This window comes from Sturnus vulgaris, chromosome 9, assembly GCF_052056855.1.
Source record: "Sturnus vulgaris isolate bStuVul1 chromosome 9, bStuVul1.hap1, whole genome shotgun sequence".
NCBI lineage: Eukaryota > Metazoa > Chordata > Aves > Passeriformes > Sturnidae > Sturnus > Sturnus vulgaris.
The window spans coordinates 10,685,339-10,705,501 of NC_142251.1; the positions used below are offsets into that span (position 1 = coordinate 10,685,339).

The following is a 20,163-nucleotide window of genomic DNA, read 5'->3' on the forward strand; positions in this document are numbered from 1 at the left end:
AAGGGCAACAAAGTCCATGGTACAGTGAGGGCAGCTGGTTTTGCCCTGTGTGCTTTGCCCTAGGTGGGCACCTTGTTAGGCCCCCCTGCATTGCTGAATGAGCTGAGGGGTCCCCCAAGGGTGGACAAGATGAGGCTGGGGCTCTGCCTCCCAGCCAGCAGCTAGAGGTGGTAGACAGGACTTCTTCCCCTCTATACTCCATAATCCCACTTCCTCATCAGATGGTGCTTTCTCCCACCCCCACCCACCCCCAGAAAGCCTGCCAACTTTTCAAACTTTTATTAAATACAAAACCCCTGGTCTCTACGACCAAACGCTGCATTCAATGTACGCTGAAAAAGGGTCAGACATTCAAATGTACAAAAGTCGCCGGTGCCCCCCAGCCCTGGCGAGCTGCCCTGCTCCCAACCCCACTGCTCCCAGCCCCCCATGGAGCATCAGGGGTGCTGGGGCTCCCAGTCCTATGGAGGGGTACAGGGCTCCCGCCCTGCATGGTCCCAGTCTCTCCTGCCAGCAGCCCCCCTGCCCCTGGCCTGGAAGGGGGAAGGCAGACAAGGGGAGACCTTAAAGGGAAGATTCCCTCCCTGCTAGAGGGGGGCTGCACCAGCCCCCACCGAGAGGGGCTGGGGGTTCAAATGAGCCCTATTTCCCCACCAAAGTAGGGGGGGTGGGCAGGCGCAGGCAGGGGCTGCACACACACACACAGAGCACCTGCCTTTGGGAAAGGGGGATGGGATACAGCTGCCATCCCCCCAGCCCTGGGGAAACTGAGGCACAGCGAGGGGCATTCGCTAATCAGAGGTCTCTGTTTGGCAGAGCTGAGACAGGGCCCGGCTCTAAGCACCAGACTAAAGCAGAGGAAGACAGCAAGCCACGTCTGTGTGCCCAGCAGCATGGGCAGTGCCTGGCCAGGGCAGCAATCTTGCCCTGATCCTGCCTGCCTGGGGGCCCCGGGCTGCTCCCATCCCCAGCTGGGCAGTTGTGGCTCCAGCGCTAGTAAAGGGGGAAGCCTGCACCCCACTTCTCACAGCGCTGGTGGGGACCCTCCAGCTCTCAGAGAGCAGTGGGATTTCACCCTCCCCACCCAGGGTGCAGGCAGGAGCTGGCATGGACTGGGGGATCCTCGCCAGGCCTGGGGTTGCCCCCTCCCTCTGTGCCAGAAGCTGCTCGCAGGGCAGCCGGGCTCATCCACCAACACACCACGTATGGGGCAGGGGTCCTGCAAACACACTCGTGGGGATGGGGGAGACAGAGAAATCCTGGGGACCAAAGGGCCGGCTGGGGGGCAGCCGTCTCCAGAAGGCAGCAGAGTAGGCAGAAAACATCCCTGTCCAGTCCTGGCTCTTGAGCGGAAAGAAAACCCGCCATGCCCAGCCAGCCCAGGCACTGGGGTTCCCGGTGACAGGAGCACTAGCCGCGGGCCAGGCGGGGCGGTGGCCTGCCGATCTCCACCGTGATGTTGGTGTACATGGGCTGGCGGGAGATCTCCACCAGCCGGTACTGCAGAGAGCTGATCCCGTCCCGCTTCATCGTCATTTTGGTGTTCTGGATCTTGGTGAATCTGGTGGAAAGAAGAGCAAGATGAGGATGGAGGAATGTCTAACTGTAGTGCCAGCAGTGCTGGACCTATGTGGGGGTGAGCAGCCACGTGATTGCCCAGCATCCCAACTTCCCCAGCCCTGTGGCTCACTCACCTCTGCGGGTTGGGCTCATTGTGTTTGTCGCGTTCATGCTTAATCATGCGGTACCTCCCAATGCGGATGTCGGGCCTCGACACCTTCATGCCATTCAGGGAGATGCTGGGGGCCAGGAGCAGGGTGGGATCAGTGTGCGGGCACCAGGGTGGGACATTCCCCAGCCCGGAGACCTCCAGGGTCAGACCTCGGGCAAAATAAACCTGTCCCTGGTTAAACAAAGCTGTGCCAAGCCAAGATGAGCAAAGCCAGGCCCCACCCAGGCCAGTATCATGACCTAGGGTGCCACATGCCCCATGGCAGTGAGCCTACACTGCCACTCCCGTCCAGAGATTGGCAATTGCATTCAGCCTGTGCTGCACACAGGCAGCCATCCATGTGCAGCCATCCATCCCTCCCTCCCTCCCTTCCTCCCTCTGCGGCCCCTGCCCTTTACATTCCCTGAATGCCGCTGCCTAGCCCTTCCCTTGGAGCCCTCCCCTCAGATCAAGGGCTGCCTGAAGCTCTTCCAGAGCTGCACACACTTCTTGTCCCCCACCCTGAGCCCACCTTGTGTGGAAATCGCAACTGGGCCACATGCCCAGGGTTCCCACAAGGGTGCTTTGCTTGTCTGGCCATTACAGGCTGGTTACACTCCACTGGCTGCACACTGCTTCCCTGGGCAGCACCATAGGGGAACCCACAGGAGGTGAAGGGGGCCACTGCCCAGCTCTGGCACCCAAGGCAGGGTGTGGGGGAATTGGGCTTTGCTCGGCATGCAGGTGTACTGCTGCCTGCTGGCAAGAATGGCTGTGTGGCTGCTACACGGCCACCACTGAGATGCTTCCAAGTTTTTAATCTCAGCCCTGGACACATTTAAGTCTAGCATCCAGCCCCTGTATAGAGCAGAGCCCACAGGCACACCACACTGTGGATGCAGTGCATACCACACTGCAGGCTTCAGCCACAAGGGAGGCAGAGGGGTGTCCTACAGCCCCCCAGCATTCTGGGAAAGGCCAGTTCCATCCATGAGGGTCATCAACCCCAATGCTGGAGTGTAATTCAATCCCTCCCTGACACGGCCCGTGCACATACATCCCCCACAAAACAGGGAACACCAGTGCTGTAAGAGTGCTAATTCAGTGCTTCATGGGGAGCCTGGTACACACCAACCAGTCAGTGCTAGTGAGGGGTTGGGCACCTACCGATTAAAGATGTCATCGTCCTCTCCTCCCCAGCCCCAGTACTCATTGGGAAAGCCATTTATCTTCAAGAACTGGGACTTGCTCAGCCCAGAGACACCACCAAAGTAGCCGGCATAGGGCAGCCTGCAAGTTGACAGCAAATGGGTCAGCCCCAGGAACAGGCAAAGATGGAGGTGAGCCCCATGGGGACCCTCAAGTACAAGGACCAACTGTATCACCCTCCTACCCAGGGCTCCGTGCCCTCTCCCATCTCAGGTCCACAATTCCAGCCATTTTCCTCATGCCTGCCCCAGGTGACAATTGAGGGTGGTTGCCCTGATGCCACCCCAAAGAGATATTCCAGCCCTGCCTGGACAGAAACACCCCAGGTTCCCCAGGGCACCCACCTAAACCCAAACTTGTCCATGCCAACAGCAAAGTGCCGTGGCTGCTCATAGCAGCGATAGAGGTTGCGATCGTCCATGGGGATGAGGTCCACGTCGCTGAAAATGAAGCAGTCATACTCCTCGTCATCCTTGAGTGCCTCCATGAATCCCACGTTGAGCAGCTTGGCCCGGTTGAAGGTGTCTTCACCGAACTGCAGGGCAAAGCTCAGCAATGTCTGCTTGTCTAACCCAGCCCTGCCATTCCCTTGCCCTTGCCTCCCTCACCTGGTTGATGATGTAGATACCATAAGCCACCTTCTGCCGGCGCAGGATGGGGTGCAGGTAGTGCAGCCAGTACTTGAGGTGGTGCTCACGGTGCCGGAAGGGGATGAGGATGGCCACCTTCTGCCGGGGTAGGCAGTCTGGGGGACTGTACTTGCCGCCTTGGCGCACATCAGGGTTCTCCCGCTGCACTCGTTCCATGCTCATGGGAGAGCTGAACTCGATGAGCAGGCGCCCAACTGTGAGAAGAAAGGCAGGGCGATGCACACAGGACAGTACATGGTCAGGGTCATGGTCACTGCCGCTCCTGCCAGGAGTAGCAAAGCAAACAGCGAAGGGGACCTGCAAGGGGGACTGGCGCTGCCGAGGGCAGAGCACACCCAAAATCGTTCCTAAACAGGGGCAGAAAGACTGGGCTAACAAAACCTGAAACCAGCTGTCCTGATACAGTTCAAGGCTGGGGTTTCTCTATTATTTCACGGGGAAGCCATGCCCAGGGCCCAGGGGATAAGGATGTCAGCTGTGAGGACCCATCTTAGCCCCATGTTCAGAGTCAAAGCCCAAATTCACCCCCAACGCTCACCCAGCATGTCTCACCTAAGCCAGGAGGCATCTCCTGACAAGGCTGCAAAGGCTTCTCAGTGGTGGACTGGTTGGTGCTGGGCTTGGTGCTGGGTGATGGGGCCTCAGCACTGGCTGGCCCGTAGCTGGGAACGGTGCCGTTGGGGCGGGAGGAGTTGGAGAAAGGGTGGGAGCGCGAGGCATTCCTGGCGTTGAAACGGCTGAAGAAGTCCAGGTGCTGCGCGTAGACGTCAAAATAGAGGATCATGATGATGACAAAGTGGAGCAGGCAGAGCAGCAGCACGGCCTTGCAAATCCTTTCCAGGGTCACCCCCAAGAGCAGCCTGGTCATCTTCTGGGCACGGGCAGGCAGACATGTGCGCTTGGCGGGGCAGGGGGGCGGCTCCAGCCACGGTCCTGATCCTGCCAAGACATCTCACACTGAGGACACCACAAGCCTGAGCTCCCAGCCCAGCCCAAATGACACTGGGACAGCAGGAGCAGCACAGACCTGATGCAGACATGAAGAGTTTGCAGGCTGGTATGCCAGAGAACACCCCAGGGGGAATGCTGCACCTGGATCCCTGCTCTTAAGGCACAACCATGAAGATATGAGAGGTCCTCAGTCCCATATAGTAAGTCCCCTCCTTGCTTTCCTAGGCCAAGTCCAGAACAGGACAGACCCACTCCCCTTCCCTTTCCCCCACCCAGAGAGAGGATGCAGACACCTCCAGACATGCCACAAAGAACCTCCATGGAGGTTGGGCCCTTGACAAAGGCTATGCTCTCCAAAAACATGGCCCGTGTGGGATGTCCCAAGGGCACCACAGGTGTCCCCATTAGTTACCCCTTTCCCTCTCCCTCCCCACAGAGCTACACCCCAGCAACAGCACCAAAGTGGGGTGGCAATGACAGTCATACCGGAAGGGGCCCTCCTCAAGGCACCCAGCGGGTGAGCAGCTGCACAGCAGACACTGAGCCAAGACAAGCCCAGCCCAGCTTAGCAGGACATCCCAGCCCCCCTGAGTCAGGGTTCCCTGCCCCATCCAGGGGGGTCTGGCTTACAGCCCGTGGTGCAGATCCTCTCCCCTACTCCTGATGGTGAGGCCTCCTGGGACACTGGACTGCTGGAAGTCAGGGTCCCCTTATCTCCCACATGACACCTGGAGCTGGGCCAGAGCCCTGCCGGGAAGCCAGCCGAGAGAGTCACTAGAGAATCCCAGACAATCTGGCCTTTCCCAGCCCTGTCACTGCCAGGGCTCAGGCCACAGCTCAGCCAAGCACCCCAGTTCCTGCCCTGATCCCTGCCCTGCTAGTCCCTGCTTTCAGGGAAGCTGCTAGGACATGACAGAGCAATCACAAGGGACAGGCACTGGGGTTTACAAAGTCCTGAGAACCTCAGAACAGGCCAAAGCTGCTGCATGGTCCCTGGGGGGGACCTTAGTGGCTGGGGATCTGCAGCACGACCCCCAGCAGCAGTGCAGGTAGCACCCAACAGCACTGGCAACCAGTCACTGGCAGCTGCCAGCCCTGTCCAGTGGAGCCCTCCAGGGAGCTGCAGGGCACTGAGTCGGCAGCAATGACTACACTGGATGGGTATGGGGATTGGAGCTGAGGTGTGAAGCGGGATCCTTTGCCCAACCCTGCTCTGGGGTGTTCTCTTCCAGTCGCAGGACTGACGCTGGCAGGCAGACCCTGGAACCCACTGCAGGCAGAGAGGTGCTGGAAAAGGCTCTGAGCCCAATGCCCCAATTATATCCACCCTCCCTCTGCAGGATGCAGAGCAGTATCCCTGTGGATACTGGTGGATAGGGATGTCCTGGCATGTGTCAGCAGTCCAACCCCACATCCATTTTTTTTCTAGAAAGTAGCCCTCTGAAGAAAAGCTCGCTTTGCTGTTGTTGCTCAAACTTTCCCCCAATCACAGTGCCTTGTCACCCGGCACAGCCCGTAACACAGTCACCTGGCTGCCTCCAGCACCTGCCATAAACCCTCCCCAAAAACCTGTGCAGTATATGGAGTGGTGGTGCCCCAACAGCCAGATGGGGATGCAACAGGGAAAAATCAGAGCTGGTTTGAGGGGCCCTTTGGCAGAATGGTCCACGACGAAAGCAGAGAGTGAGACACTCAGAGACACTCAGCAAGAACAAAAGCAAAGCACGCCATCGAGCAGTGGCCACAGGACACCACGAAGATGAGTGGGCTTAAACTGCTAAGGAGGGGGTTATGAAATATGTTGTCATCTCCCCTCACCGCAGCGTCTGTGCAGGATGTGAGAGGCCAAAAGCAACCTGGGGCTGGGGAACTGGTCCCCAGGGTTTCAAGCCAGTGCAGTATGTACCATGGGGCTGGTGATACTCGTTTTGGAGGGGATGCTCAAACCCGTAGACTCAATCCTTCTTCCCACAAGACATCCCACGGCTGGGAGAAGGGAGGCACGGAGGGAGCCGGTGGCTTCATGCCCTAAAGGTGGCCACCTTCCTCCCGGCCAAAAGTGGGGCGAGGGGCCGCATTCATCACAACTAACGCTCCCCCGCCCCCTAATTTTTCCCAGTCTCCGACACATGCAAAAACTTATTTAAAAAATGAGAAACAACCTCAAGATTAGGCTTTTTCCCGAGCCGGAGTGGTGCCGCCCATGAGTGACCGGGATCGCATCTCCCGGGTCGCATCCCGGGCCTCCCCCGCCCGGCCAGGCCTGCCCGCGCCGCTGCACTCACCGCGGCCTCGGGGCTGCCGCGCCGCCCCGGCGCCGGTCAGCGGCCCCCGCCGCCGCCTCCTTCTCTTCCTCTTCCTTCTCTTCCTCCTCCAGCCCCGGCCGCCGGCCCGTGGGCTCCCATGCCCGGGGCTGCGGGGGGCCCAGCCGGCCGGGCCGCCGCACCGCCGAGAGCCGCAGGGAGACGGGGCCGCGCCCGCACGCCGGCTCCGCCCGCCGCCGCCGCACCGGGCGGGGCCGCCGCCACCGCCCGCCCCGGAGCCGCGGGGCGAGGGGGGCAGTCCCGCAGGCACCGGGGCCCACGGACGCGGATCCCACGGATGCAGACGCACCCTGGGGTGCGCGATACCTCCGGCTCCGCCACGGGATGCTCAGCCCTTGGTTACAGGAGCGGCACCGGGGACCCCCTAAGCGCCTCCGGGACACAGGCACAGGGTGTCCCAGCCTTTCTTCATTCCCTTGCTCCTTGTTGCCAGAAGGCAACGCTTCCATGGACCCACCTGCGGCGACTCCCACGCTCCCGGCCGTTGGTGCTGGCTCGGTGTCCGTTGCAACCTATTTGTAGCTCCTTCCTCCCCACACCACCCTTCCTGTTTCATTGCTAGGAAACACTGGGAATCTCACTCTCCTTACCACAATGGCATCAGTGAAAGATCTTGGTTTGGTCCCACCGCAAGTAGTTTTTGTACTGTCTGCAGCCTTTCCCTTTCTGCCACCCCCTCAGCTTGTGCCTGTTTAGAGCAACCCTGTCCCCTGAAAGCCTCTCCTCCTCCTATGCCTGGCTGCTCACCCAAGCGAGGACTTTCCAGCTCCCTTCAGCAGACAACCTTTCAGAAGAGAACCGAATGGCACCCACTCAGCCCAGTCCTGCTCCACCCCTGCAAACCAGCCCGGCTGAAAGCAGTCCAACTTCTGCCTCCAGCTCTTGGTTTGGCTCCTCAGCAGGTGGCATTTTCCTCATCTATACCTACACATGGTTACCAAAATATCTTTTAACTCCTGCTGCTGCTGCTTCTAAATGAGAGGTGTAAAATCCTGGAGCCTCGTTTAAGCTTCCTTCTCTGCTTGAGCAGGTGTTTAGTCCAAGTCCTGGAACCCAAGCATCCACACCTAGAACGACGTGAGCATGGGCCGTGCTCACCTTATCACTGCTGGCTATGGTAGGCGGGCTGTGGGTCACCCTGAGAGTAGCCCTGGTGGGTCTCCTATCCTTATAAGGGGCCTGTGGGCAAGTCTGGAGCCCATTCCCCTGCCAAAGCTGTGATATACACAGGCAGGATTGGGAGAGTGGAAAAGCACCCCACAGAGACACATTTCTAACAGTAGATGCATTTCTATCTGGGCAGGGCAGGGCAAGGTCCGTCCCTGAGAAACAAATGGGTGTGTCTTTCAAGACAGCTGCTACCCAGGAAGACGATTAACCCATGCAGCAGCCTCTCTAATCCCAGGCATCTCCTTCCTGAGCTTGGTGTGGGTCTGATGAAATGGTTCTGCAGCTCCCACACAGGACAGGCAAAAGTCCACACCTGCCACACTCTCTTCCAACCAGGCAGGGCCCAGTTTGTGTCCTGCCACTACACAGGTCTCACATTGCTCCTGTGAGAGCCTCCAGCCCCAGGGGACAGCCAACACAGCTAGCAGGGGCAGCAGCTTGGTTTTTCCCCCACAGCTGTCATGTACCCAGGGCTGAAATACACTGCAGTGCCAAAACTCATAGGACAATGTGGAGCAGAGGCAGGAGAGCAGCAGATCTCAGAGAGGTCATGCAGAGGCAGCTGCCCTAGTTCAAGGGCAAGAATCAGCAGTCTCACTGTTGCCCCAGCCTGTGACATCCACCTGGGAAGAGAGAAGGGTAGCTCTAAGTGTGCATCTGCTCTGACACAGCACTGAAGAGCAGTGCTTTCTCTATGAAGGTATACTGCTAGAAGAACAGGATGAGGGCCCTGTACTGGATACAGCAGAAGCAGCAGCCTCCAGGCTCTCTGCAGAGGACATGCAGAAATGTTGTTCTTCCCTTCCCCCAAACAGCAGATGACCTGCAGACCCAGCTGTCTACAGCCAGCTTCCCCACACTATTCAGCACAGCCAGGGACAAGGAACAGAGCCAGCACAAAGTGTCCCCACCCCTGGGACCTCTGCCAGGGCCCCCTGGACAGAGGGGCACTGCAGACTGGAGAGCTCCAGTATGCAGCCAACAGTTACACATGGAGCTGCTGGCTGGAGGACATCCTTTGAAGTGCCAGAAGTTTCACTTATCTGCCCTTCTGGTGCTCCCCAGCTGCACGATGGTGCTACGGACACTTTATACCTCCACTACACTAAACTATCTAGATGGGAAATGAAAGGCCCAAAGCAGCTTGTGCTGGACTCATGCTGGGCTGCTAGGAGCCTGGCAGAGGCAACTCAGAGCTGCCTGCTGCCTGTTCCAACAGCCTTGTACCTGCTCCAGGCAGCAAGGCACAGTTCGGCATTCCCACAGCCCAGACAGGGTGGCTCTTGCAGCCCGAGAAAGCAAGAGAATTAACCCCAGAGGCAGGACACCACCAGGCTCCTGGAACAGGACAGGGATTTTGCCAGAGGCAGAGAAGAATCTCTGAGGGCAGCCCAAACCAGCACTTGCTTTCTGCAAACCTCCCTAGCACGCACAGTGAAGAGAAAGAGCTGGACGAGAACCATATTTATTTCACTGACACAGAATTGCACTGATGGTTGATTCTACACACCGGGGACAGGCAGCAGCAGGGCCCCACGGGCTGGGCTAGGCTGCTGGGGGCAGAATTCACACAGAGAAATCTGTTTCTTCCAAGGGGCCGATTGATCTGCAGGACGGGGCTCTACGCAGTCAGGCTCCTGCTCCCGACGCCAGGAATCTCCCACCCCAATCAAGTATAGAAACATTAAATAAGTATATACAGAACCTCTTGGGGTGGGCTGGAACAGGCTGAGTGCAAGAGGGCTCAGCCCATTTTTACTTTAGATGTCTAGAAAGAAAGAAGAGAGGTTAGGTTGTGGCCCACAAACCCCAGCTCAGCACCCCAGTCCCACCCAAGCACCCCAGGACCATCCAGAAGCTGCAGACAGCTTATCAGTCCTACTGGTAAGACATGATCATCACACAAGGTGCATCCAAGGTCACACTCTGGTGACAGAGGGGCCATTAGAAGGGTTCAGAATGTTGCAAATAGGCACAGCATGCTGTGGGAAGAGCTGTGCCACCCCAAACCTTGTAAGCAGCCTCCCCATCCCAATGCAGAAGATTGTGCTGAAACCCAAGTGTGTCTCCCTGGGGCTGGAGAGCATCCAGGGTAACAGCACCTTGTGCTCACGTAGGCCTGGTGGCCTCAGGAAGCAGGTACCTGCAGGATAGCAACGATGACTCCAAACAGCCCTATGGCACTGCCAAAGATTTCCACGATCAGGATCTTGACGAATAGGCTGGCATTCTGGGCATCAGCCAGGGCAGCCCCGCTGCCCACGATGCCCACACAGACGCCACAGAACAGATTGCATAAACCCACGGTCAGACCAGCTCCGAACATAGAGAAACCTGTGAGAGAGGAACACTGCAAGAGCAGGGTGTAACCCCCTTCCACCTGCACCCAGGACATGCTGCAGAAGCTCTGCCTCGAGGTAACAGGAGACCTGGAACTGCCAAGCCCCAGAAACACCCTGTTTGGGAAGCAGGACTGCTCTGAGGTGTGCCCCAGCTCCCACAGTGCCAGACCACTGCTCCACCCACAGAAGAAGCAGTGCTGCTGCTGGGCAGCACAGCCCACTGGGTGCAGAACGACCTCGAGAAGGTAAGTAAAAAGCTGCCTTTTGGCAGAAGAGTCACATCCTCTTCTGACCTACCCATTTTCTGCTGCTGGTGTCTGAAGGTGGGGTCAGGGTGTGGCAGTGCTCACAGCCACAGCACTAGGGACCCAGCAGTCCTTACCTGCGTGGTAGTTCCTGGCTCCAATCTCTTCTGGGGTGACTCCGCTGAAAGGCTGAGGGAAAGCACAGGACCTGGGTTAGTGACAAGTCTGTGGTCTCTGGAGAAGGTATCTGTCCCCAGTACAGCATGAGGCAGACACATTTCGGCCAGAGCTGGTCCCTCACTCCACATCAGGGTGCCTTGTGTGTGCTCTCCCAGCCCTCTCTTCATCACAGGCAAGGATCACTACACAGGCCACCGGTCCAGGGCCTCCCAAAGCCACAACAGAGTTCAAAGTCCCCACAGGGCTCACCCCTCACAACATGACCAGCTACCTATCCCCACCACAGCCCTGAGGCTGCTACAGGGATAGCATGGCAGCCCATGTGCTCCATACCTCAGCCATGTTGCTGATGACTATTGCCATGATGATACCATAGATGGCCACGGCCTCGCAGAAAATGATGCTGTGGGAGAAAGGCAAAGCCTGAGCACAGTGTTTCAGTCAGTCTGACCAGTGTCCCAGGGGAAACCCACCTCAAGGAGCCCCTGCCACTTCATGCCCAGCCAGTCAGACACCTCCATAGCCATATGGGAAGCTACTCAGTGCTTTCTTTTCAAATTAGGGGGAGCTGCCAAACACAAAGGCTGGATGCTGGCTCTGCTGTGGCACCTGATTAAGCCGCAAGGATCCTGTTGGAAGCAGGCCTAGGAAGCCCTGCCCTTCACCAGCCTGTTTCTGCTCCTTGTGGAAGGGCTGTGCAAGGAGAACCCTTGCCTAGGCAGGATGTGTGATCTCAGGGTGTTTGTTTTGAACACACTGGGCTCATTCACAGCATGATACCACACAGTGACCCTTCAAAGCAGCACTTTGGCTCCTTTAGGGCTCTTTGTTTTGAAAGCAAACAGCATCATTAGCTCAGCAAGGAACAGTCTGCCAGCACCCAGCTAGAGAGCAGACAGAAGCCTCTTCACTGGGTTGTGACCTGCTTCACTCAGGTGCAGCACAAGAACTAACCCCAGGTCTGTGCTTACCTCACCAGATTCTTTGTTTTGATCCGCGGGGCTTTAACTCCACCACCAATGATGCTGGAGCCCGTGATGTAAATCCCCCTGTAGCAGACAAGGGTGGTTAGTGGAAGGTCTGGCACTCACAGAATTCTATACAGAAACCAGGATCTTTCAGCTGAGCAAAGAATCAAGAATGCAGCTGGGGGACACTTAGCACTCGGTCCAGCCACTCCCAGGGTATGAGTGGCCCCAGGCTGCACCACCTACACCAGCAGAACTGCTGGGGCACAAGAGCTACCACTGGACAGCCCAGGCTCAGGGGTACAGCTTCCAGAGACTTCCCTGTCTTTCCACTGCCACTGTTGCCTGTGGGCTGATCCACCCAGACCACGCAGTGGCCCAGCAATTTGGCCCCACTGCTGTGGTGACCCACAGCCCTACACGCACACACTGTTCTACCCTGCTCTGCTGTGGGAAAACTGCAGTGCATACACAGTTATCAAGGTGGGACAGCAGGAGAATGCTGAAGAGCCAGTCCCACTCACCAGGCAGCTCCCACCACAGACAGGGAGATGGCCAAGCCAATGCCCAGGTTGGACCACATGTAGGGTGAGGTCTCCGTCAGAAACCTGGAGAGGAAGAAGCATCCTGAGTTATCAGAGAGGCCGAGCCCCATAGTCACACTACACAGCCTATCTCAAAACAGGTACCCCTCCACCAAATTATGAAGCCCAAGATAGGTTGGGCAGCTGGACAGCGGGACATGAAAACCTCTCTCTGCCAGCCAGAAACACAGGATCCTCACCTGCATGGATCAAGATCTTCCTCCCAAACCCTCACTCTGAAGCGGAAGCCTGGACTCGGAGATGTGGGGGGCAGAGCAGCAATAGCTGCACCAGGGACCTTGTACAGAGCCTAACCCTAACCCTAACCCTATTTTTTCTACCCTCCTTCCCCAGGAAGCCACAGGAACATGTGGGGGGCACAGCAGCAATAGCTGCACCAGGGGCCTTGTACAGAGCCAGCCACAGGAACATGTGGGCTGCATCCATCCCACCTCCCGGGGAGCAGAGGCCCTGCTCACTGTAGCTCTCGTTCTCCTGTGACCACTGCCCATCACTCAAAAGCAAGTGCTGCTCCTGGGAGGCACTGCCAGCACCACCTGCCTCCTCACACAGCCCTGAGGATGCCCGTGTTTACAGGGAACTCACCAAGCCACATCGAAGCGGAAGCCCAGGTCAAATATTGTGTAGCAGATCCCTGGAAAGCAAGAACAAGATGGAAACCTCCAGGGAGGCACCAGCTGGATCCAGCACTGCTGGTTCCTCCCACACCTGCAAAGCCCCAAGTCAAAGGAACACAGCACAGCATGAAGGAAGGTTACTGGGAAGACTGGCTCAGGCGTGTAGAGCTGTGGGGCAGGATATCCCATCCAAATCCTACCCCCGTGATATTACACTTCCACATCAGCCCAGGACAGACAGCCTGGGCCTATGATACTCTCAGACCCCATCCCAATCCTGCCCAGAAGACGATCATGGTTGTTGTCATGCCCATTTTCTATTCCCTGGTCCTGCTGAGCACCACAGACCATGCTGAGCTACAGGGTCTCAAGGGCAATCCATAGCCCCGTGCCCTGGCATGGTTTCCATCATGGCTCTCCAATGGCTCAGCTCTGCTGGAGAGCCACAGCTCCAGGAGACCAGCTGTGAGCTCCTCCCTGCCACAGGAGGGAAAGAGGAGTGAGGCTGTGCCCTGACTGACCATCACATGCTGCTACATCACCATCCCATCAGTGTTTGTGTTGCTTCCCAGGTGCCCATCAACCCAAGAAGCTCCAGTTTTCCTCCAACATTCCCTTTCCATGGTTGTGGGTTCAAGACAAGAGTGTTGTCCTCAGCATTTTCACCAGAGTAATTTCCAGATAAATTTATGCTCCAACACAGGTGGGAGACACCAAAGCACTGCCCTGAGAAACTCAGAAAAGCCCTTCCTTTCCAATATGCTCATTTCCCACCAGGAACCACAGCCAAGAGTCACATCCCTGCACAGCCCAGGCACATGCAGAGGTGCTTGCATCAAAACCCTGCCTTACTCTGAGGTTCTGAGTGGGAAACATGGCTGCAGATCAGAAGAGACACTTGCTTTTTTGGAAAAGGGAGGGTGACCTAGCCCTAAGGAACAGATAAGCACAAGCATCATGGCACTATGTGCTCCACACCAGACAGAGGATGAAGGGACACGTTTACCATATCTGACTGTAACCAGTCAGTGCCTGTGTGACGCTGATCCCGCACACAGTTGGGAAAAGAGGACATGGGAGACTTCTGAAATACTCAAATGCAACAAAGAGGTCACTGCATATGTCCCACTGCTCCCTTCCACCCCAGAGCAGTAACCTGGAAGTAGGGGATGATAGCAACAAGCCCAGCAGAAATATAGGGACAGGACCATGCCCCCCAGGTTGGAGAAACCCTTCCCTGAGCACAGCCAAGACCTGTAAGACAATTCATCCCACTGGAAGGCCTCAGCACTGCAGATCCCTTGCGGCAGAGATGTCCCCATTATTCCTGTGTGCTCACTCCTCCACGTATAGCTCAGGTCTCTGCACCCCACTCACCACACTCAGGGGAGCACACAAGTACTGTCAAGCCAGTGAGCCCCATAATGGGAGGTGGTAACACTGGTCACTCTTTCTTCCACAGATCTGGGGTGCCTCCCTCCCCTGCAGCGACACACAAGAATGAAGAATGTGCCACAACAGCCAGGGAATACAGAGGAAAGCCACAGCCCAGCCTGCATGTCTGGCAACCTTCAAGTATGATCTCTAGTGCTGGGCCTAGCCAGTCTGTTACTTGTGTTTTGGCTTTGCTGCTTGGCTGTCAGAACAGGAACTGAACCCAGCCAGTCTCAGCTGCCTCCACTCCCCAAAAGTGGTAAAAAAGAGCTACAACCAGCTCAGGGCAGATCTTCAGGGCACCTTTCATCTCTTCAAGAGCAGGTGTAACCTTAGATTCATATGCAAAAGAAACAGGGTAAAAGGACGCTCTCCTGTGAGCTCTGACTTGCAGCCCTGAAGCCAGGACAAAAGACAGGGCAGCGGAACCGGAGGATTAGGGCTTAGGACAGACAGAAAACACAAAAAGACACTGCTGCAACACTGCATGGAGCAAGACCACTTCCTGCTCATGGCCTTCCTCAAAAAGGGATTGCAACAGGGCAGGGGAAATTAATAGCAGCTGGGCTCAGCCAGCCAGATTTTCCGAAAGTCTCACGTTCACAGGGTGAATATGCACTAGTGTGAGGTATATGATTCAGAGAGCCCACTGAGGCAACCCTAGGCCCATACTAGGTTCACAGGCCCTGGAAACACGAGGAAGTGAGACACCCTTCATATCAGACTCATTCTCTCCCCTCACCCTAACACTGAAGCAAGAGCCAAGGTTTCCCCAGCCTCTGCGTGGTTTGTGGTCACTTCATTCTGTGCTAAGAAAAAATAACCAGCATTCCCAGCACAAAATCTACCTGCTGGCCCTAGGGCACTAAATTAATCTTCCAAAAGCCCAACACCTTCAGCAGCAGAGCATAGGCTGCCATGAACTGCAACACGGCCAAGCAAGGCGATCTCTCCACCCGAGACATCAACCATCACAGTCTGAAGGACCAGGCTCCTCCTGCCTTTACCTCTCCTAATCTACCAAATCCAAGCACGATCCCTGACTGGCACCAGCACCTTTCTGCTCTCGCACACACAGAGAAGTAAATCAACTGCTCAAGACAGACGGGCTCAGAGTGCTGAAATCCAACAGCACATCCAACAGCGACTGGGAGATACACGGCACCGCCAGAGGCTCTGAGGGAGCAGCTGCAAGCCCCGAGGGGTGATGCCCAGGCTGGGAAGCACCATAGCAGCACTCCCAGTCGTGCTGTTGACCACGGACCAGCCCTGGGGAGCACCGCGGCAACCGGGGGCCTGACAACGCTGCACCCCTCAACGTCCGCCTTCCTTTCCCACACCAAAGCAACCCTGACAGCTCCTCTGCAGCAAAGGAGCAGCCTCTCCTCGGGCCCGGAGACCCCTCCTGCCCCACGCTCAGCCCCGCAGCGCGGCCCCCTGACCCCCGTTCTCCGCGGCCTCGCGCCTCCCCCGCCCCGGCGCTGACCGATGCCAAGCAGTGTGGTCCAGAAGGCGAGGCCGAGCCCCGAGTAGAGCAGGGCGAGCCCCGTCATGGCGGCAGCGGCGGCACCGGGCGGCGCGGCGGGAGCAGATCGGGCCGGGTCACCTGACCCGCGCGCCGCACGTGACCGGAACTGCAGCGCCCGGAGGGAAGCAGTGACCGCTGCTACCGCGCCCGCTTATTGGCTGCCTGGTTTGACAGTGGCGGGGGAACTACATACACAATAATGCACCGCGACCAGCACATATTTCTATTGGCTGTCGTCCCCTCTCGGCCCCGTTGTGGTCGGGACGTCTGGGGCGGGGAAGGCAGAGCCGAGCTTCTATTGGCCAGCGCCGCTCCGCAGCCCGGAAGCGGGCGCAGGGTCCCGCGTGCCACCATGGCCACGGCCTTCAGCAGCGATGGGGAGGCTGCGCTGCGGCGGGAGCTGCGCGCGGCCGTGGCGGCGGCACCGCGGAGCGACCTCGACGGCTTCTACGAGATGGGTCGGGCCGCCGCCTTCGTACGGGATGGCAGGTTCCGCAAGGTGAGTGGGACCGAGGGTGGAGCCGGCCGGGGGCTGCGCCCCTTCTCCCAGGATTGTTAGCGTTGGAAGGGATCTCTGGAGATCATCCAGTCCAACTCCATTGCTAAAGCAGGGTCACCAGAGCAGGCTATACTGCAACGCGCCCAGATCCGTTTGGAATATCCCCAGTGATGGAGACTCCACGTCTTCCCTGGGCAGCTGTTCCAGTGCTCTGCCACCCTCATTGTAAAGAAGTCCTTCCTCATGTTAACATGAAACTTCTTTTGTCTTAGTTTATAGCCATCGCTCCTTCCTCTGTCCTGATACTGTGTCTGCTGGACTCCACTGAAAAAAGTCCGGCACGGTCCTCTTGGACCCACCTTTGAGATATTTATATGCATGAATGAGATCCTGTCCTTGTTCCAGGCAGGTCAGGGTTAATTTTTGCAGTAGCCAGGAGAGGGCATGGCCACGACCCAGACGTTACTCTGTACCACCTCCCATCGTGTTCTGGGGATAAGGAAGGTGTCCTTCCCGGGTCCTGTAGTGTGGCACGGTCAGATATTGTCAGAGCCCTGCATCGAGCACTCGTGTGTGAATCATTTGTCTCTTGGACATTGTTATTAGTAGCGTTGCTGTTGCCGTTATTTAATTTGCTGTTTCCAGTAAATCGCTCTGATCTTGACCGGTGATCTTTACCCTTTGTGCCTCCAATTCTCTGCTCCATTCCGCTGCAGGAGCAAGGGGAGGGGGAGCAAGCGAGTGACAGCATGGTTTGGAGAGGCTCACTGGGAGCACTGAATTGGGGAGTACCATTCCTAAACCACAACAGATCTCCTCTCAGTCTTCTCTTGTACAGACTAAATGGGCCCAGCTCCCACAGTCTCTCGTCACAAGAGAGATGGTCTAGACCCCTCATCATCTTTGTGGCCTCTGCTGGACCTTCTCGAGTAGCTCCTTGTCTTTCTTATACTGAGAAGCCCAGAAGTGGATACAAAACTCCTGATGTGCCTCACCAGGGCCAACTAGAATGGCAGGATCATCACTCTCCACCTGCTGGCTTCCTATTGCACTCCAGGATCCCACTGGCCCTCTTGGCTCTAAGGGCCCTGCCAGTTCATGGTCACCTTGTCACCTACCAAGACTCCAGGTCCCAGGTCCTTATCTGCAGAACTGCTCTCTAGTAGGTCAACCCCCAGCCTTTCTGGTAGTTGGGGTTATTCCTCTTTCAGTGCAGTACCCTGCACTTGCCCTTCTTAACCCTCATTAGGTATCTCTCTCCTTAATTCTCCAGCCTGTAAAGGTCATACTGAGTGGCACAGCCTTCAGGTGTATCAGCCACTCCCCTCAGTTTCATATCAGCAAACTTGTTGAGGGTATATTCTATCCATTCTATCTCCTTCTGTCTTTTCATTTCACCCTCCCCAGTGCCTCATTCCTGTCTGCCTCACCCCTTGTTCCCACCAGGTTGCCCTGCAGTTCCCTGACGAGCTCCTGGCAGACGCAGTGGAGGTGGCAGGCAGGATGGAGACAGCGACGGGGGCCGAGATGTACGTGTTAGGAGACACCACGTACGGCAGGTCGGTGTGTGGAGGGTGTCCTGGGGCTCCCCTGCAGGCAGTAATGGGGCGGTGCCAGGGAGGAGGGAGAGCTCCTGAACCTACTGAACCTCCTGCTGGCCCTGTCTGACACCGGGTTCTCGTCGCAGCTGCTGCGTGGATGAAGTGGCTGCCGAGCACGTGGGTGCTGAGGCAGTGCTGCACTACGGCCCAGCCTGCCTCAGCCCCTGCAGAAAGCTGCCGGTGCTGCACATCTTCGGGCAGCAGCCCCTGGACGTCCGGCGCTGCACAGAAGCGTTCCGGGAGCTCTACCCCGAGCAGCAGAGCTTTGTGGTGGTGCTGAGCGATGTGGTCTATGCCCATGCCATGGGTGAGTGCTCCGGGGCAGGGAGGGGGCCTCTGCTACTGCTCTGAGCTCTGCAGAGCTGCCAGGGTCAGACCAAGGAGGCATTCATTCCCCAGACAGTGGCAGCTTTGATTTTTGTCTTTTCCCTTGATCTGTTGCACCTTCTCCATGTCAGGGCTACGGCCAAGTTTTGTTCTCACTCCTCTCTTCCTTCAGGTGAGCTGGAGCAGCAGCTGTGCCCCGAGTATCCCAATGTCATCTTCTCCAATCTGGTGTGTGGAGACGCTCCTGGCCCTGCAGTGCCTGGGGAGGAGCGGAAGTTTGGTCGCCAGTTCTTGGTGAAGGCTGCAGGAGGGCTGCAGGACTATGCCATGTTCTATGTGGGAGCTGAGGGCCTTACCCTCACCAACTTCATGCTGACCTGGAACTGCTGCCCTTTCAGCTCCTTCAACCCCATCACTGGCTGTGGCCGCCGTGAGACCCTCAATGTCAACCGGGCCCTGATGCGCCGCCTGTACCTGGTGGAGCGGGCCCGGGATGCCAGTGTGGTGGGCATCCTGGTGGGCACCCTTGGCGTGGCGGGCTATCTGACTGTGCTGCAGCACCTCCGGGAGCTGCTGAGCCGGGCTGGCAAGCGTAGCTACACACTGGCCGTGGGGAAGCCCAACCCCGCCAAGCTGGCCAACTTCCTGGAGGTGGACATCTTCGTCCTGGTGGCCTGTGCTCAGAACTCCCTCCTGGACTCCAGTGACTTCTACCGACCTGTTGTGACCCCCTATGAGCTGGAGCTGGCCTGCAACCCAGCCCGTGAGTGGACAGGCAACTACCTCACAGACTTCCGAGACCTGCTGCCAGGTAATAGCTAGAGACAGCTGCCCAACACCCTCCCACGGCATATTCCACCCAGCTGCCCTGCCTGTAAGCTATGGTTACTCCAGGATAGATGGAGCAGGCTAACATTACCGTTCTCTGGCAGGTGCCTGTGCACATGTTGAGCTCCCACCAGCTGTTCCTGCAGCGGAGGCTGTTCCAGATGTCTCACTGATCACAGGGAAGATGCGTGGTGCCCACCTCTGTGACCCCCTGACCTCTCAGCTGCCCCCCAGCGCCACTCTGGCCTGCAGGGACCAGACATGGGCGCTTGCAGAGATCAGCCCTGCAGGTTTGTGTTGGTTTCATGGTGGGGCTGAGCCCTGCTGCAGGAACAGCGCCACCTTCTTGCTCTTGGTAACAATTCCCTTTTTCCTCCCAGCCTCCTTCCTGGAGTCCCGCAGCTGGCGGGGCCTGGAGCAGCAGCTGGGACAGACCCCCGTCTCCCAGGCTGTGCAGGGCCGACGTGGGATTGCCATTGCCTATGAGGATGAAGGGTGTGAGCAACCGTGATTCAGCAGCATTGGCACTCAGCCAGGAGCAGGGCAATGTGGGGGCCCAGGCATTGTGTCCCACTGGGTGCTGGACCTGTTGTCAGCTGGCACCTTGCTGGATGCAGCCTTGGGTCAGTAATACTGCAGTGGGAGAGCAGGAGTACCACTTGTGTTCAGGAATGCCTGTGGCACCCTGAGGCTCATGGCCAGGGCAGCAGCAGGGCCAGAACAGACATGCACTTGGTCCAGACCTAGTCTCTGAGGGCTCCTCCATCCAGGGCAGCTTTGTTCCTACATGGAAAGGTCACAACTTTGCAAGAACTGACAGTGCTGGGACTTGAGGCTTTTGTGGACTATTTCAGCTAACTAAAGCTGAAGAGGATTTATGAATTAACTGTTTTTAGAATAAAACATGGGCTGAGGAACGCAAATGGGCGATACCAGCTGTCCCAAAGTGAAAAATGTATCATGGTGCCCACCTG

The 20,163-nt window shown here is 57.4% G+C and overlaps 3 protein-coding genes across 3 annotated transcripts; 1 reads left to right on the top strand and 2 right to left on the bottom strand.

The window, feature by feature from the left end:
- Positions 1-264: 264 nt before the first annotated feature.
- On the bottom strand, positions 265-6,983 carry B4GALT2 (beta-1,4-galactosyltransferase 2). Its single transcript, XM_014872107.2, has 7 exons — positions 6,807-6,983; positions 4,123-4,509; positions 3,529-3,764; positions 3,265-3,455; positions 2,879-3,001; positions 1,695-1,799; positions 265-1,561 (listed from the first exon to the last, which is right to left on the bottom strand). Exons 2-7 carry the CDS (start codon positions 4,436-4,438, stop codon positions 1,411-1,413), a joined length of 1,122 nt encoding a protein of 373 aa, XP_014727593.1. The 5' UTR covers positions 4,439-4,509; positions 6,807-6,983; the 3' UTR covers positions 265-1,410.
- A 2,481-nt stretch (positions 6,984-9,464) lies between these two features.
- On the bottom strand, positions 9,465-16,059 carry ATP6V0B (ATPase H+ transporting V0 subunit b). The gene is made up of 8 exons (XM_014872108.2): positions 15,893-16,059; positions 12,941-12,989; positions 12,275-12,358; positions 11,754-11,831; positions 11,116-11,185; positions 10,740-10,791; positions 10,159-10,349; positions 9,465-9,783 (listed from the first exon to the last, which is right to left on the bottom strand). Exons 1-8 carry the CDS (start codon positions 15,957-15,959, stop codon positions 9,760-9,762), a joined length of 615 nt encoding a protein of 204 aa, XP_014727594.1. The 5' UTR covers positions 15,960-16,059; the 3' UTR covers positions 9,465-9,759.
- A 200-nt stretch (positions 16,060-16,259) lies between these two features.
- On the top strand, positions 16,260-20,116 carry DPH2 (diphthamide biosynthesis 2). The gene is made up of 6 exons (XM_014872113.2): positions 16,260-16,433; positions 17,880-17,992; positions 18,121-18,341; positions 18,534-19,172; positions 19,294-19,479; positions 19,570-20,116. The coding sequence occupies exons 1-6, from the start codon at positions 16,287-16,289 to the stop codon at positions 19,698-19,700; spliced, it is 1,437 nt and encodes a 478-aa protein (XP_014727599.2). The 5' UTR covers positions 16,260-16,286; the 3' UTR covers positions 19,701-20,116.
- The last annotated feature ends 47 nt before the right edge of the window (positions 20,117-20,163 follow it).